The following is an 18,930-nucleotide window of genomic DNA, read 5'->3' as shown; positions in this document are numbered from 1 at the left end:
ACTTCATTCTCACTTTGAAAACTGTTAGAACTGTTAGAACGTTATTAACCCGATTAACCCTAATATAATATACGCGCTTTTTTACTTAACAGATTTCATGCAAGTTTAACGTGAAATGCTCTAAAACGGTTCATTTCTTTAATGCAGGGCTGTTGCAACCGCTGTTAACTAATTTAATCGGGTACGAAATGTACTTTTCGTTTTGCTTTGCTTCACGGAGAGCGCAAACGCGCGTTTGCGTAAACGCCAGGATACAGAACGACTTTTTAAAAACGAAATAAATGAAACTTGAAAGAAAATCGCGCACTTTTCGAGGTCCAGACACGTTGCGCGGAAAAGCCCAGAAAGCCACAAACCCCGCTGAACGCTTTCGCGCGCGTATCAGGAACGCGACATTCCTGCAATGTGTGATGTAATTTGGTTTAATGTCAAAGTGGGATGTACAGGATTCTCAAGGTTGCTTATTTTCCTGTATGTAAATTAGATTCTCTCTCTCTCTCTCTCTCTCTCTCTCTCTCTCTCTCTCTCTCTCTCGCAGTGGCAAAGAGTTGCACATTTTACAGCTCAGTGACCATTTGCCGATTTTTTTTTTTGGGGGTTGGGGGTGGTGTAGATTGAAAAGTGTCCCTTTGTGACAACCAGAGCCAGATTGGGGAGTAGCTCATTTGCATCTCATTACCCTAGCCGGCGCTGCCTGTATATAACCGGCCGCAGGAGGACCGGGACATTAAACACGCACAATCCAGTCAGTCTCTCACATGGAAACAAGAGCACGCGAGGAAAGTTTGGATCATCTCCACGCCGACTGCATAAACGGAAAATAAGCGACGCGCGCGTACACAGCCCTGTGGGTTTTTTTCCCCTGCTTCCTAAACTATCTTCAACCGGACTGCAAACTTTTGACAACTTGGGAGTAATCGTCCACTGAGGGAATTTCCTGTTCGTCCCCCTTTTGCGCATCGGGGTTTCCTCTTTATATTCGTATTTGGGATTTAATTGCTTGATTTTTTTTTTTTCTTTGATGGGCTTGCATGAGCCGATAAAGTGAAAACAACAGAGCATCGACCAGAGCTGCCTCCCACTGAGTGGAGAACTTCGGGTCTCAATGATTTATTGAGACACGGTCTCATACAATAGCCTGGCCCGTGGAAGCTTAACAACACAGTCCAGATCCTCTCCGCCATGGGACGACTTATGATAGCTGCTTTGCTTTGTGTCATGATAAGCCAGGTAATTAAAACAAGCATCCGTTTTACGGCACGCGCGTGCAACGAGTAGGCGACTTGTAGTAGCCCAATTAATCCCGTTTCGATTTCTTTTCAGGGGTTTTGTTCTGGGGTTTTCGAGTTAAAGCTGCAGGAGTTTCTCAACAAGAAAGGGGTGACAGGCAACGCAAACTGCTGCAAAGGATCCGCGTCGGAGGCTCAGCAGTGCGAATGCAAAACCTTTTTTAGGATTTGCCTGAAACATTACCAAGCCAACGTGTCTCCGGATCCTCCGTGCACCTACGGTGGCGCAGTTACCCCGGTGCTCGGATCAAACTCCTTCCAAGTCCCCGAGAGCTTTCCTGACAGCTCTTTCACCAACCCCATCCAGTTCTCATTTGGATTCACGTGGCCGGTGAGTAGCTAGTATTACATTTTTTTTTTTTGCATTGCATTGCATCCGATTTATAGCACGCGCAGCATATAATAACGCGCAATAACGACGCGTAAGGACTCAGGATGTGGGTATTTAGCGGTGTTGGTGGGGTGGGAAAAGTCACATCCCCCTGGGTTGGGATATAATTGTCAGCTCAGTGTGAAATTCCGAAACCTTTCATTTTAGTGCAATAAGTAAGTGTGAAATCGGAGAAATGAGGCTTGAATCCCCAGCGCGATCGCACCTCGAGCCATTCGCATCTTCCGTTATATGTAAAACAGCGGGGAGGTGTGGAGGAATGCTCTAATTTACTCGATTTTCCTTTTCTGTTTCAGGGAACTTTTTCGCTGATTATCGAAGCGTTGCACACCGATTCCAACGACGATCTGTCCACAGGTAAGGAGAGGACGCGTTTAGCCGGAGCGAACGTTTTAAGCAATCGTTGCCGTGCAGCGGTGAGATAACGCTGAACTTTAAAACGTCCGCAGAAAACCCGGAGCGTCTGATCAGTCGCATGACCACCCAGAGGCACCTAACAGTGGGCGAGGAATGGTCCCAGGACCTACAGGTCGGCGGGAGGACGGAGCTGAAGTACTCCTACAGATTCGTCTGCGACGAGCATTACTACGGCGAGGGCTGCTCGGTCTTCTGCCGCCCCCGCGACGACACCTTCGGCCACTTCACCTGCGGAGAGCGCGGAGAAATTATCTGCAACTCCGGGTGGAAAGGACAGTACTGCACTGAACGTGAGTATAAAGGATGTTTGTGACTCTTGAGCACAAAACCAGTCATATTTGTAGCAATTGCCTACAATACATCGGACCCGTTTCATTGTATGCCAAAAATCATTGGGGTATTAAGTGAAGAGCATGTTCTAGTAAGACTTAGCTTTAGAAATCTCCATATCCAGCTTTATTTTTTATTAGTAATATGCAACACTAAGGCATTAATTTGGAAAACTTTAAAGGCGATTTTCTTATATTTTTGCACCCTCAGATTCCAATTCTTTAAATCTTTAATTGTAAGCTTATTTATTCAGCTTTCAGGTGATTTATAAATCATCTGTTTTTGTTTGTCCGGGGTCATGTTTAGCATTATTTTTTGTCTGTGTTTGAAAGTTGTTTGAAAGTGAGCATGTTTCGGTATTTCGCGAGGAAAACAACAACAACAAACTTCGTCGCTATGGTTGCAACAGGCGTTTGTGTGATTCAAATGAGGGACGTTGGCCAAATAATGGCACGCGTGCCATAGATTAAATGTAACGCCTGATTGGTTACTTGGCAGAGCGCTCGGCGCTGATTGGCTTAGAGCAGTGAGGTATTGTTGGAAGGGGGCAGCTGCAGAGTGAAGGTAGACAATAGAGCAGCTGTCCTGCACTGGCACCATGTTCACCAGCTGTCCACCCTTATCTGCGCCGACTCTGGGACGTTATGGGGAGGGGGTTGGATGAACAGAGTGAAAAGGGGACTTCTGACCCACAGTTAGGGGAAAAAGGGGCTTTTGTTTGGGAAGCTTTTGTATGAGTGCAACTGTGTTAACCAGAGTGTCCTTCCAATGGTAGTGAGAAGAATTTTTTTCATTATCCTCAATGTACAAGTGAACATCTTGGTAAAATGTAACTATGGATTTGTATAATGATAATGGTGTCAAAAAATAACTGGTATTAATTAAAAAAAAAAAACATTTTTTATTTTTATTTTTTACAGCAATCTGTCTTCCTGGATGCGATGAAGAGCATGGATTTTGTGACAAACCTGGCGAATGCAAGTAGGTTTGATGGAGATTTTAAGTCCCTCTGTGTTTAACACTCAACTTTTCATAGTTAACAATGTACTAACAGTTCCTCTGTGGTGTTTTTAGATGCAGAGTGGGATTTAGTGGCAAGTATTGTGACGATTGCATCCGCTATCCGGGCTGCTTGCATGGCACCTGCCAACAGCCATGGCAATGCAACTGCCAAGAGGGTTGGGGAGGCCTCTTCTGTAACCAAGGTGAGCCTTTGACATCCTAAACTAGGTAGTCGATCAATTTGTTAGCTTAGAGTTGTCCATTAACACCAAACTCAGCATGAGACTAACCTACACGTTTTGTGTTTGCAGATCTCAACTACTGCACACATCACAAACCCTGCCAGAATGGGGCCACTTGCACCAACACTGGCCAGGGAAGCTACACCTGCTCGTGCAGACCTGGCTTCACTGGGGACAGCTGTGAGATTGAGGTCAACGAATGCTCTGGCAGCCCATGCAGAAATGGAGGCAGTTGCACTGTGAGTTTCCCGAGATTATTTCATTCTCTGAATGCACTGCTGGTGTAGAGTTTTGTTCTCAACATCTTCTCAATCGTTCGCAGGATCTTGAAAACACCTACAGCTGCACGTGTCCTCCAGGTTTCTATGGAAGAAACTGCGAGCTGAGCGCCATGACTTGCGCTGACGGTCCCTGCTTCAACGGTGGACGCTGCGCTGACAACCCCGAAGGAGGATACTTCTGTCAGTGCCCGATGGGCTACGCTGGGTTCAACTGTGAAAAGAAGATCGATCACTGCAGCTCCAACCCTTGCTCAAACGGTACATAGAGTGCTCCCGTTTTAAAGCCTCAAATACATGCAATAGGTCGATAGAATGCAGATGTCTCATTATCCTACTTATTCTTCTCCAGGGGCTCAATGTCTAGATCTCGTGGACTCATATCTCTGTCAGTGTCCTGAGGGTTTCTCTGGAACGCACTGTGAAGACAACATTGACGAATGTGCCAACTATCCCTGCCAGAATGGTGGCACGTGCCAAGACGGACTGAACGACTACACTTGCACCTGCCCGCCTGGATACACTGGCAAGAACTGCACCTCTGCGTACAACAAGTGCGTCCACAACCCGTGCCACAACGGGGCCACTTGTCACGAAAGGGATGGCCGCTATGTGTGTGCTTGCATCCCGGGATATGGAGGACGTAACTGTCAGTTCTTGCTCCCAGACAACCCACAGGGACAAGCTGTTGAGGGTGCAGACAAAAGGTACTCATACAACGAGGACGATGGCACCTTTCCTTGGACGGCGGTTTGCGCTGGGATTATATTAGTGCTTTTAGTCCTGATCGGCAGCGCCGTCTTGGTCGTCTACATCCGTCTTAAGCTGCAGCAGAGGAACCAGCAGATCGACAGCCACAGTGAAATTGAGACCATGAACAACCTGACCAACAACTGCAGCCGAGACAAGGACTTGTCTGTAAGCGTCATCGGCTCCACGCAAGTGAAGAACATCAACAAGAAAGTGGACTGTCAGAGCGACGCCGCGAGCGGGGAAAAAAACGGATTCAAGTCTCGTTACTCGCTAGTGGAATACAATCTTGTTCATGACCTGAAGCAGGAGGACTTGGGAAAAGAGGACTCTGAGAAGAGCGAAGCAACAAAATGCGAAGCTCTCGATCCCGACTTGGAGGAGAAACACAGAAATCATTCGAAAAGGTAACTATTGTTGCGTGTGGATTGCGGTTGGGCTTTTGGGTGTTGTCGCGCAGTACTAAACTTTTTATCTTTTCACTTTCAGTGATTCTTCAGAGAGGAAACGTACAGAATCTTTGTGCAAAGACACAAAGTACCAGTCAGTCTTTGTTTTATCAGAGGAGAAGGATGAATGTATTATCGCAACCGAGGTAAGTCCGAGAGCCTTCCTTTTGCTCACGTTCGTCTTCGAAATATAGACTTCCGAACACTAAATTAACCTCATTCCTTTTCTTGTTCCAGGTGTAACACCACAACGGAGCTGTAGCTCGTCTTGTTCTACAGGAGGTTTTACTCCAGTAATGCTGCTCAAACCAGAGGGAAGGTTCCCTTCATGTGACTGCTGCTGTGAAACTTATGTTGAAGGTGATATTCAGAATGAGCTGGTTCTCAACTGAAGTAAACACAGTGACTGCAGGAAAGGACGTTGGGCCATACTGGCTCGGACTCTCAAAGTTTGTTTCCCAGGAACGTGCCAAATGGACTCGCTGCACTTCCTGTAGGGACGGTTTTACCTCATTGCACTATGATGGGTTGTATTTTTAATGTATTTAACACACAATTGAATCGGATACTGTGTATGCATATGCACTGACTGCAGTGTGTATCTGGAAGTTCTCTGATCATTGCATAGATCAGAAGAGGAAAAACACTGCCATCAAATATGTTTGTGACTGATTTGTTTTTTGAAAGCTTGTATTTCTTTTTATTTAAGTGTTATTTGTGATCGATGTGTTTGTGGTTTCTTTTTTCGTGTGTGTGAAGTTTGGTGTAATTTAAAATCTTTTTTCATTTTGCAAATTTGTCTATTGTAAATAAGGCACTTCGGGTCGATGTGACTGTTTTCTGATGTAAATGTATTTAAACATTGCTGTCAAAATTTACAGGAATCGTTTTTATGACTGTTGCCCATGAAAAAAAAAAAAATCACCTTAATATTTTTCCAAATAAATCCTGTATGAAATATCACACAACTGGTCAGATCTTCCATCTTGGAGTCATTAATCTCCAGATTTATGTGACAAATGTATCATGTTTTTTTTTTTAAGTGAGACAAAGACACACCCGGTAATTGCAAATTACTGCCTCGATCTTGATGGCAGGATATTTTGGGGGATGTAAGAGCTCTGACAGAAACTTCAACCAAACCATTTGCAAAAAGTGGTTTTGATATTTTTGTCTCTTACATGTTTTATGTTGTATGTAATGAATGTTTTACGTCAAAGCTGTAGCCGTGCTCATTATGTGACTTAAATGACAGGAACACTGCCTTAGCATCCTAATATGAGTTAAATATACAACATTTACCTTTTTACAAACATTTTTAAGGATGCCTTTAGACTCATAAACTCATACTATGTGATTCGACATTTCATCTAAGATAGTATTTAAGAAATTGCAGAACATATTATCCTATGCTTTTTAAAAAAAAGAGCCAACCATTGTTGGCCAACCATTTTCGTAGAAATCGGCTACCATTAGCAACTACCAAAATTATGCTGTTATTTTTATTTTATAGATCATATCTAAGGGTTGGACTCTTATTGGTTTCTTATTGCGTCTGATACTTTCTTTAGATCAATAACTGTAAAAGTTAGAAGTGACTTGCGCTCTGTAGAACGCATCGAGTCTTTGGTCGTGGGTTCAGGGAGGATACAGTGTAAAGTATTCACTGGTTTTACCCAACTGTTGGACAGTTGCTTTCACATACCACGCTAAGCTTTTAACTTAACTTTTTTCACTCACACAATAGGATTTCGCTGAGTTGGAAAATATCAGGAGACAGGCCTAAAGCAGCTCTTTTGTTTCTTCATTCAGTGTAGGCCTGATGCACTGCTCAGTAGCCTGCGGCAAATATCTTCTATCAGATCTTTTTCAGCTGTGTGTTTTCAGCACTGTGGTTGGCGAGTCATTCATTAGCAAAATACTTACGCTATTATCTTGTTTAAAAAGCAAAAAAGCACAGCAACAGTCGGAATATTCACAACACTATCAATGGACTCAAGGTGAAAAGTTTTAAATATGATTAGAGTCCAATCTCTCTGCAATTCATTTGAATTTATACAATTTTTGCTAAATAGTATGTAAGTTCACAATTTGTATTAATGACTTGTACCTAACCTACCCACCACTAAGGATGATTTACATTAAAACACAGAAAAATACTTTTTTATACAGTTTTATGTGTTTCACTGCAGTGCAATTCTACAGTTTGTTCCTCATTAGTTTGTCCTAATCAGTCAGGACTAATAGATGTAGCTCTTTTCGCATTTTAAGGGTTCTTAGTTATAGTTATAGTTGTGCTTTCTCAATTGATCCAATAACAAAAAAACAAATTATGTTAGCATTTCTATGAGAAGCCAAATTTGCCATCATTCCCACTGTATTAGAAACACTTAAGTTGACGTGTTAAAGTATAGTTATAGGAATAGTTTACTTAACAATAAACATTTCTGAAAACGTATTCACCCTCAGGCCATCCAAGATATAATCTTTAACAACGCTTCTTCAGCTCTTGTCCTCTCACATCAAAATATACACAGTATTTGTTTAACTCTGTTTTCATTGCTTAATCTGTGCATATTTCTCACCTGATTCAGACTCAACAACATTTTCATTAAAAAAGCAACATTGTAGATAGCAGACTTGTTTGAGGTAAAAGTGATCTGGATTGGTGTGAATTGTTGTGATGTTTTTGTCAGCTGTTAGGACTCTCATTGTGACGGCACCCATTCATTTTATAGGATCCACCGGTGAACAAGTGATGCAATGCTTCCAAATCGGTTCTAATGAAGAAAGAAACTTTAAGCTAGTTTTCTGATTTTAAAGCCAAGTCAATAACATGCAAAGTATGGTGTTATAAATGAACATAAATTTAAAAAAAAATTTAAAATAGCAAACATTTTGTTAGATTTACAGTGCATCATTGCGCAAAAAGGTTCCATTGTTATGCAAATGCCGGTGTTTTCCAGGGTTCTTTTCCCCAAAAGTATTGTAAGCTTAAGTACATAGTAGACCCACTGAAACAATGAAGCTTCAATAAACTTAGGCTTACATTGCTTTTGGTTAACGCAGCCCTTGACGTACTTTTAGAGATCTGTGCATGTTCTCAAACGATGCATATTGCTTCCGTTCACAGTTTGTTATGAACAGTTTCTCACCTCAGTGATGAAATGCGAAGGTCTAGATTAATTCATGCAATATTTTCTTGTTGTTCCTGTTTTTTCCCTCCTTGTTGATGTATATCTTGTTTCAGGTTTGGCTTGCTGTTTAACCACAGAAGCTTCGCTCTGTTCAGGTTATTATGTCTTTTATGTGCTGGACGCTACCATGACGGCACAAGACGTTTCATGGTGAAGTGCATTTACATGACAAGAGAAGAATTTCAGCTGAGCTTGGTTGTTTAAGCGTTTCCACTTCACGGGCAGATCTCGTCACAGATTAAACCTTCTCTTTCTGTCGTATAGTCGCCGTCTTTCGTCTTTGTTCCGGGAAGCGATGAGTGATAGTAGCGAACGACGCGCCTCGCAATCGGCCTGTGTGCGCTGCCTTACTTCTGCTTGGCGTAGTCCCTATAAAGCTATTTTCTGCTGCCAGTGCCTTCAATGGCAAGTTAAATTTTGACAGATTGCGGTGAGAGGGGAACACGAGCATCCGTAAAGGGATTTGGCCACAGCGCTGACCCACCCTTTGTTCGGGCGTAGTGGTCACCTGTCAGCCCTCACAATGCAGAGCCGCCCCCTTTCAACTCTGGCAACCTGGGCCCTTAGATCTCATTTGCTTTGGTAGGGAAGCGATTCAGAGTCCTGCAAGGGAAGTTTGGGGGAACAAAACTGTTTCATCCAGGACAATTGAGAGCAAACAAAAAGAAGTCAGAGGGTGGAAGAGCCGCTGTTGGTACACAGAATATGTCAGTACAAGATGGACCAGTGTGACATCTGGGACTGGAGGACGACTTTCATCTGCTACTATCAAAGCTATTCGCTTTCGCATTTGTGGGCACACGTAGCCTGATTTAAAGGCTTGTTTGTCATGGAACTTTACTTCATTTAATACATTCAATAAAAAGATTAAAGCTGCATTTCGTAACTTTTGGCGCTCTAGTGGTTTGCGTCTTGCAGAAGAACATTGTGGCTAGATTTGCTTAAATACATTATTTTACAAACAAAATGCACTTTTTGATTTGAATCTTGATAGGCAGATCTTGATCTTTTTAGCCAAAAATGACTATTTTTGTTTTTTTTTTGTTATATTTCTACATTAGACCAATGTCGCCAACTCTGTCGTATTCACATGGAACTGGGCTACTTTACCACTCTTTACCACGCAGTATGTTTCTCTTATCAGCAGGATAAAGCGACCCCAATAACATTATATTTATCCCCTGGAATGTGATTTTTATCAGAGAAACCCTGCCAAAAATGTGTATTTGACTGCACCAGAACGAGTTTTGTTTTTTTTACTAGCAATCCCCTGAAAAGTGATTGGGCTAGTTTTGGCGTGTGTTTTGCTGTGAAACCTGGCAACCCTGCTGTAGACCCTTGACAGAACGTCAGAGTCACCCTAAAACAAAAACAGCACATCTTATGCACATCTACAAAGAAAAGGGAGTAAAAGGTAAAATACTTATACAACCATTTGAATATCTGATATCTAAAACCCTTTACTTAATATCTTAATAATTTTGGCATAAAAGCACAATGTACAATTTTGACCCATACAATGTGTTTTAGGCTATTGCTACAAATATACCCCAGTGGCTTAAGACTGGTTTATGCGATAACGCATATTACAGCAAGAACCAAGTTTTATCTATTGATTAGATCATAACACATGGATTTTACATTGAAGGTGAGCGTCTGCGTAGGATAAGTAAAGTTGATTTACTGCATGTATTGAAAGCTCACTTGTAGTGTCCTTCAAATTTTAAAAGTATATTAAAATGTACTTGTAGATAACTTAATATGAATGTACTTGAAGCTGTACTTTGTGCTGATTGTGTTATTCAATATATTTAAAATGAATACATTACAAAATTCGAATTAAACAAATTTGCATGGCACACGTTTAATTATAAATTATTTATGTCGAAAACAGGTTTGAAAACACAACATCCAGTCCGTGATGTGTATTCTTTAAATATATTAAAAGTAGTAACTATATTAGTAATATATCCCTAATGTGGCATATAATAAGGAGCACAGTCTACTAATAAAAGTATTACTTTCATTAGCTAGCAATGTGAAAAATGTTAATGTTTTTCATTACACGTAAATCCTCAGGAATGCGTTCACTTCAAACATGTGGTCGTCCCATTGACGGCATCTGACCATAACATCTGACTTATCCATTGACGCACGTTTAAACCAAATGGACGCGTGATTTACACGCATGCAATCAGCAGAGCTACTTCAAATGCCAGGTATTTATAGAGTTCGAACCGGCTTTTGGTGTTTGTGCAGGCCACACAATGTGTTATTATTTGAGCGTTTGGCCAAAGGATTTATTTATCTTAAACTCTACCCAGGTAGGTTCTGAGGACACTTCATGACCTTCTCCATTCTGTGCCAAAAGTGCCCCTTGACATTGCCCAGGAGAGACCACCCAGCCGGGAGAAGACAGTGCACCTCAGGCCCTGGAGATCATCAATCACTCTCGCTCTCCACCAAGGACCTAAAGACCTCTTGACTGATGTGAACCCTGTTCCAAAATAAAGCCACTGATCTGGAGAAGGTGGCGTCTTTGTTTTTAAAACACACAGAAAGACCTAAGCTTGTCACGGCTGAAGAAGAAAGCTTATTCACTTTTGAAAGCAGTGGCTCTCTGATCATTACCGAACAGAAATAAACATTACTGGTCAAAAACTGGGAATGATTTACATATCTTTGACATTTTTCTGTAAGAAAAATACAGTAAACCAGTTATATTGTAATATAATTTAAATTAAGTTAATATATTTAAAAATTAAATAATTCATTATTATTATTATTATTATTATTTAAGCTGATTTTTCAGCAACATTACTCCAGTCTTCAGTGTCACATGATCTAGAAAATGTCTTATAATTATCCCTAAAAAAATAAATTAAAATAAAATTAGATATATTACAAATTAAATAAAAAGAGAAAACAAACGCTGAATGCATTTACAATGACAAAATATTTACATTTTTCAAATATAAGTTTCAATTAAATACATTAGTTGTTAATAATTCATGATAGCACTAATAATACTTGAGCACCAACAACAGTTTAGCAGAAAATAAGAATATTAAAACAATTTCAGCTTTGCACCACAGGAATAAATAAACAACGCAGCTATTTTAAATTGTAATAATGCATAACAAAATGTTTCAACTCTATTTTTTTTTGAAATAAACACAGAAATGCTGTGAGCATGAGAGACTTAAATACAATAACTTCATTACAAAATCATTTTGACCAGTAGAGTGTAAGCAAATACATTTATTTATTCGTTTCTTTGTAAAAACAATTAGTTTTCGCTATACCTATAACAAAGCCTTTCCAAACTCTAAAAGAGGGACCAGCAGTAAGGAAGTTTATTATCGGCAAAGTGTATTATTAACATCTGCCGTGTCTTCGCATCTAGTCCTGTGGTGACTGGGGCTTTGTAGAAGATAAAGGTCAAAGTGCCTTTTAGCCCCCCCATGCTCCTCTTTCTTTTCACAGTCTCCTGGAAGTGCCATCACAGGACAAATATACATAACATAGACATAAACCACTAATAATATTAACGTGCATCCCAGGCATCATCGCAGCCCGGTTCAAGTGCATTTCAACATTTATTCAGCATTTCTATTCTTGCTGCTCGTCGCTAATTGTCTCGCATCTGCTATCAAAAATGGTTATATTACGCACGATATCGAAAAACAGATTGGGTGTCTGTGATAAGACGCTCACTTCTGACAGTTGCTGTGTGGCAACAGGTCTGTAGGCATGGCAATAACTTCCTCTGCATCGTGGGAACTGGCCGTAGAAGACAATGATCGAATTCACAATGGTGCATACAAAGGCCACCTTTGGGAGAAACCATATCCCATGGCATGCTGGGAAAGAGGAGCAATAGCAGCAGATGTTGTGAAGACTATAAGCGACAGATGCCTCTAAAGCTAGCATTCAGCCCCGTACGAGTGGAGCACGCATCCGCGAGTCCAGCATAAAAAAAGAAATAGAGCAGGGGGCGAATGAAACACACGCAAATAATAGCAGAGGAGGTTCTGCCATAAAAGACACGACGGCGGTAAATTGTGCGGGGATTGATGTTTGTGTACTTAGAATTGTTTCAGAGCGTCCTAAAAGCTCTTTGTGAACATCTCAGAGCTCCAAGATGTTAAAGAATGTCACAAGCTCACATCAAGTGCAATAATAATTATGTTTTGAACGATAAAACGGTGAACGTACTGTCCAAATGAAGTCAAAACGTATTATAATACCGCGTCGAACAATGTTGAGAGTTAACGTGAGGAGCTACATCTGCCGTGACCTTTGTGAACTTGAGAAAAATTGAACGGCAATAATGGTTCAAGTTTGCAGGCCAAGCATAATTTGGTTGATATTTTGTCCCGTATAAAATGATATTATATTAAATTGTGAGTCCAATTACTGGGCAAGCTTATTACGGTTAAACAAATCAAAACAAAATGAAAAAAACAAAACATATTTTTGATATTTGAAATAAAAAAATCATTGAGACAAATATATGTAATAAATAAATGAGTAATAATATTAACAGTTGTTTAATTTCAGCTAGTTGCCAACTCATGTAATAAAATGAATATAAGTAAAATAAAAATTGATACGCTTTTATAAATTAGCTTAAAACAAAAACTGAAAAATAATTAGCTAAAACATAGCTAAAAACATATAAATAAATAATTTTAAGACGTGTTCAAGCTATTATTATAAACAATCGTATTAAATAATATTGCTATTGGAGCAACAATGGAGTTTAACAAACATGGAATAAATTCTGCACTTTAAAATGTAAAAAGTATAATTCAGTTTCAGATTTTTTTTAGAAAAATACATCCATCCATCTATCTACTCATTCAATTATGCATTTATTTATTTATGCATCTTATTCCCATTTGCTGTTTTGTGCAATATTCGAATTTTCTGACTGTTTTGACAGATATTTAAGTTCCATGTGTGTCGGGTTATAATGTTTTTGTTCTTTTCAAGGGGTTTTGAGAGCATAGGGCCACTCTCTTTGCCATTATATCCCTCTAAAATTAAATCAAAATTGAATGACAAAAAACAGATGTCACCGATTCAAAATCGGAACCAAAGAATGACAACCGCTGGCTCAACAAAGCCGACTTATATTAAACAGGAAGAGAGAAACTGACACTTCCAACTCTGTCTAATCCCAGGTCATGTTCAATTGGCCCCGGTGACATCTCTATTGGCCAGATTTTCATGGATCAAGACAAAAATACAGCCAAAGCCCCCTGATAATGACACGAGAGCGCTTTCAAGAAGAACGCTTCAATGAGTCCACCAGCGCAGAAGATATAAATATGCATACACGATATGCATTCTTCCATAAAGGGCACAAAAGCCGTGCGGAAAAGACTCGGAGACACCAACGAATGCAAATTAAGAGCATGTGAAATGTAGTTGTCACAAAGAGTTAATAGCTATTTATTCTTTATGGCTGTTACGTGTTGACATTTGGCCTGTGTGAACCAACCTCAGGAGCCATAAGCAGCTGCTGATCTTGAATATGAAGATCCATCAGTGACCTGTGAAGGTCACGGCATAATGACTTCGAGAGGCTTCAGTCGCCCTCTATCTCTCAAAGCTCAGCCGGCGGCATTCGAGTGTCACGCAAAAACACAGAAAGACTACTGTACGACTCCCGCTTATCGGCTTTTGGCCTCCAAATAAGTGGCGATGCGCGCGAGGCCTGCGATTGGCTGCTGAGAGGGGAGTAGCGGTGCACGGCTCTTTTGAGGCGCGATATGTGGGAATGGACAAGTGGACTGACGCCTGATTAATGACCGCAAGCGCTGAATGCTCTGCTCTCTTCACATGATAATCATTTCCAATGCCAGATGGGGAAAGTTGAGGTTTGTAACTTTCAGGACAATGAATGACAATTCTTTAGAGCGAGGGACAAAGGAGGGAAGCCGGAGAACAGGCTCTTGCACAACACTTGGATGGAATGGGTGGAAGCTTTGTGTTTACAGAAAATGGCCATATAGCAACATCTTGCTGTGATCCTCTTTACACAGACTTTGTTTGAATTCTTTTTGTGCTTGTGAATAAATATTTGAGTGGACTGAAGCCATAACACGAGAGTGACAGGGGGGGGGGCTCTCGGCCACAAACCATCAGCCAAACTCAAGTTGAGACTAAAAGACTACATATAAAGTGTTGTTTTCCAAGACTGGCGTCTTGTAACTCGTTACTGTATAATTAGATGCCCTTTCTTATGAGAAGAAGTAAAAAATCCCATAATGCAATGCAAAACCCCCATCCAAGTATGGTGAAGAAATTAAAAAATACACTTTTATCAAATTTTAATAATAATAAAAATAATAAAATGCGCTACTACTCAAACGCTTGGGATCTGTAAGTTTTTGCTTGTGTCTGAATTCTTTTTTCCCAGCTGAACATGATTTTATTTATTTAATAAAAAACTGTAAAAACAGTAAAATTGTTGACAAACTCATTTCAATCAGTGTTGGAGAGTAACTCGTTACAAGTAACGGCGTTACATAATTGAATTGATTTGAGGATGTCATAATACAATAATTACCCAATTATGTAATTAGTAGTAACTCGGTTACACGGTAAGCACATTTTTACAGTTTTACATAAGTACAACGCTACTGCTAAGTACTAATTATGGACACTTTCAAATATATTGGCATTGTATGATTTAACCCAGAGCTAAAATACATGTAATACCTTTTTTTATTACATTAAAATGACAGAATGCCGCACAGGCTTAAGATACTTAAAATAAAGTATATCAAGATTGCGCTTAAGTGTACACGTAGCTGTGTAACAGGCTAAGTGCGTTACAAATTTGTTACAGTAGCTGCCTGTTACATCTACTGTAATTACAGGCTGTATATTTAATGTAAGTACAATGGATACTACTGAATGCTAGATTAGGGGATTACTATGTATTATGACAACTTAAAATAAAGTGTTACCAAATTTGGTTATTTTACCCAACATTTAAGCATGTGCTGCTAAGCACTTTGTGCTAATCAGAGTATCAAGCTGTTAGCTTAGCAACAAGCCAAACTCTATTGAAATTAACCGATTCTCTTGTACGCTTCTCCTTTAAGTTTCTATGTATGTTTTTTTCCCTCTTCGAATCCGTAACTTATATTTCTGTTAAAAGGATAGTTCACCCAAAAATTCTGTCATCATTTCCTCACCCTCCCTTTTCTTCTCTTGCGCCCTAAAGCCGATGTTCTGGTCCAAACAGCTGCCGGTTGCCGTCGACTTCCACAGGAAAGGAAGAAATAAAAGAAATTAAAAATGCATTGGAAGTCACTGGCTACCGACAGCCGTTCGGAAGAAAGAAACTCGTGAGAGACGTTTGGAAACGGCGACAGAACGTTCATTTATGGGCAGCTCATGAGCATTTCCTCCTGGCTTTCAGGTGTCTGGTCCTCTGTGCTTGTGTTAGTACGTGGCTCCAGATTGCTTCGTCCTCGGTCCGGCCGCAGGTCTACAGGCTGCTCCAGCACCGCAGCGAACAGATGGTGAGCACCGCCCTACAATGGGATGACTAGCATTGCACGGTCTCTGCCCTGGTAACTGCCGGCCTGTGCTGGCATTTTCTCATCCTCAACCCCCTCCTCACAGCGATGGCAGCTCCGAGCTCTCGCACTCCTTCAGTATGTAAATAAGCAGACAGAGAAGGCCCGCTTTCATCTAAATATGAATAGAATGAGAGGAGGCCGCTTACAGGGGGACTGAAGAGCACAAGGGGGGCAGGGCCCGATCTGTACTCCTCCCTACAGACTTCATTGTGACCGCATAGACTTAGACCAGACACGCTCAAACACATTAAAACAATTATGTGCATTTACAGTTTTATCTCTGCGTATTTAGAGTCATTTTGTCACGATAGCAAATACCTAAGATATATGCTACTTGCATTATGACTTAAAACAGGGCAGATATAGCACAACGACACAGTTATTGCACAAGTGACGATACAGAGAAAAAATGCATATTATCCAAACGGCACATGTAACTCTGCTTTTAACCTTTAGATTAATTCCAATTAACGAAACAATCTAGATATCTCAATGATGTTAATACATTCTTATTGGAAGAGTAGTATTTGAAAATCAAAAAAAAAAACCAAAGAAACAAAACAAGACGAATAAATCAACACAATAAAGCCATCAAAATAATTTTACTATATTTTTCAGTTATACAAGATTCAACTCAATTTTAAAATAATTTTAAGGTAAAATGATTTATTTATTTAATATTTGTTTATATTGTAAAATCCTGATAAACACTTGGCATCCATAAACAGCTGACATTTAAAAACGTGTCACAATTATGAATAATAAATGTAACCTTTTTGTTTAATCACATCATACACACATTATTCACATTTTTATTATGGCCAAAGCTTTTTATTATGCAAACCCTGTTAAATGCATTTTGAACATGCAATATATGTTATTTACACTAAGTGAAACCAGCAATATTTCCTTGATAAAATCATCTTTATAAAGCAAACATTCTATATTTACAAATTGATTAAAATTATTAATAATAAATATAAAGTTTTTCTTTAACCATCACTGAAAGATTGCAGCCACATGTGGCTTATCATTAATAAATTAGCATTTTTGTTGTGGCCGAGTCTATTTGTGCTCCCTTAAGTGTTCAAGTGTTACTTAAATATCAGTATTTTCTTTTCAGTCAGTAGTACTTCAGTAATATATGGTCAATTTACTAAAAATAAGTACATTTGAGAAAAGTATAGTGGTGTAAATAGAAAAATACAGAACAAATGATTAACCTGAGAAATTTTATATACAATGTTATGCACAAAATGAGCTCATTTCAAAATCGAAGATGTCTGGGCATCGAGGTTATGAGTTTCTGGAGTTTTGCTGTCAGCATTTGGTCCCATTTTTGCCTGATTTAGGTTTCCAGCTGCTAAAGAGTTTGTGTTTATCCTTGATGTATTTTTAATTTAATGTTCTCAATAGTATCAAATGTTCTCAATAGGTGAAAGATCTGGACAGCAGCAGAACGATTCAGCACCAGACTCTTCTACTACGAAGCCGTGCTGTGAGGTTTTGCATTGTCCTGCTGAAATACACAGGGCCTTCCCTGAAATAGACGTCATCTGGAGGGGAGCATATGTTGCTCTAAAATCTTTATATATCTTTCAGCATTCATAATGCTGTCCAAAACATGCAAACCGCTCATACCAGTGAACCTCCATACCATCAGTGATGCTGACTTTGGATCTGAACTGGAGGGTCTCCTTCCTCTTTAGCTCGGAGAAGACAGCTTCAGTGATTTCCAACAAGAATGTCAAATTTGGACTCATCTGACCGTAGAACACTTGTCCACTTTGAAGCAGTCCATTTTAAATGAGCCTTGGACCACAGGAAACGATGAGCTTCTGGACCACGTTCACATATGGCTTCTTTTCTGCATGATAGAGCTTTAGTTGTCATCTGCAGATGACTTGGTGGATTGTGTTTACAGTGGTTTCTGGAAGTATTCCTGGGCCTATTTAGTTATCATGCTACAGACCTGATGTCAATTAATTTAATTAGTTCCTGGATGTTCTCCCAGCTGAATCTTTTGAAAATGTCTTGTTTTTTCAGCCCTTTGTTGCCCCCATGCCACCTTTTTTGAGATCTGTAGCAGGCATCAAATTGGAAATGAGCTTATTTAGTGGACATAAGTATTTGTTATGTTTCCTAAGCTCTATTGTGAATAAAATGTTATTTCATTTGATTTGAAGGTATTTTAGTTTTCATTTTATTTTTCACATCCCAATTTTTCCGAGATTTGGGTTGCATTTATGCAAATGGAGACAGATACTGTTTCTACCACAGTGTACTGTAGTACAATATTAAAAATTATGCAACAATATTAGTATTAATTGTTTACGATTCCATTGATTAAAGTCATTTCATGGATGCTACTTTACTGTGACATCCCTATACCTTCTCCAAACCATATTTATCCTGCTAACCAGCAAAGGATACTCATCCACTATTGGCACTTCATTTTCACTTTTTTGATATATGAAACGGGATCAGAACTTGAAACTATAATTATGTACCAACATAGAGGCAGTAATATGGTATGCAAACAACTATCTTAAGAATATAAAGTTTATTTTAAAGTAGCTATGTTTATAAAATCCCAAAGTAACACACACTTTTGGAAAAATTGTACCTTAGGGACAGAAGAGCTTGTGACCAGTCCAGAGCCTAAAATGTATATTAGTACCTTAAAGATGCCCTCTTACAGTAGTATTATAAACACTTTAGAGGTACAAAGGTATCCTTTTAAAGGCGCTGACAAGCTCTAGTATCCCTAATGATGTTTTGTTCCCATTTTTTTCTAAGAGTGTATTAAGAAAAAATGAATTTTGCGTTCTGGGACCTCTTTTAAAGTCTCTTAAGTTTCATACTGAATTGCACCACCTCTTGCAGACCGATAGAGCAACCTTCCAGGCAAACAGCAATGCTTCCTCTTGTGGTAGAATAACAGAGAGTTGCTGATTAAGATGGGTTATGCCGAGAAGCGA

General features: G+C 39.7%; 1 protein-coding gene across 1 annotated transcript; it reads left to right on the top strand.

Annotated features, from left to right (window-relative positions):
• The first annotated feature begins 654 nt into the window (after positions 1-654).
• On the top strand, positions 655-6,111 carry dld (deltaD). Its single transcript, XM_043231877.1, has 11 exons — positions 655-1,230; positions 1,324-1,620; positions 1,977-2,037; positions 2,130-2,387; positions 3,348-3,408; positions 3,502-3,632; positions 3,741-3,910; positions 3,994-4,210; positions 4,302-5,106; positions 5,189-5,294; positions 5,386-6,111. Exons 1-11 carry the CDS (start codon positions 1,183-1,185, stop codon positions 5,389-5,391), a joined length of 2,160 nt encoding a protein of 719 aa, XP_043087812.1. The 5' UTR covers positions 655-1,182; the 3' UTR covers positions 5,392-6,111.
• Positions 6,112-18,930: the final 12,819 nt, after the last annotated feature.

Source organism: Puntigrus tetrazona, unplaced genomic scaffold (assembly GCF_018831695.1).
Source record: "Puntigrus tetrazona isolate hp1 unplaced genomic scaffold, ASM1883169v1 S000000469, whole genome shotgun sequence".
NCBI lineage: Eukaryota > Metazoa > Chordata > Actinopteri > Cypriniformes > Cyprinidae > Puntigrus > Puntigrus tetrazona.
This window is presented reverse-complemented; position numbering and strand designations above follow the sequence as displayed.

What these genes read in the sequence shown, in the direction of transcription:
- dld (XM_043231877.1), top strand. Translation starts at nt 1,183, where the DNA reads ATGGGACGACTTATGATAGCTGCTTTGCTTTGTGTCATGATAAGCCAG. An exon ending in CAACGACGATCTGTCCACAG is followed by an intron (nt 2,038 to 2,129) that starts GTAAGGAGAGGA and finishes AAACGTCCGCAG; the next exon opens with AAAACCCGGAGCGTCTGATC. An exon ending in CTCCAACCCTTGCTCAAACG is followed by an intron (nt 4,211 to 4,301) that starts GTACATAGAGTG and finishes ATTCTTCTCCAG; the next exon opens with GGGCTCAATGTCTAGATCTC.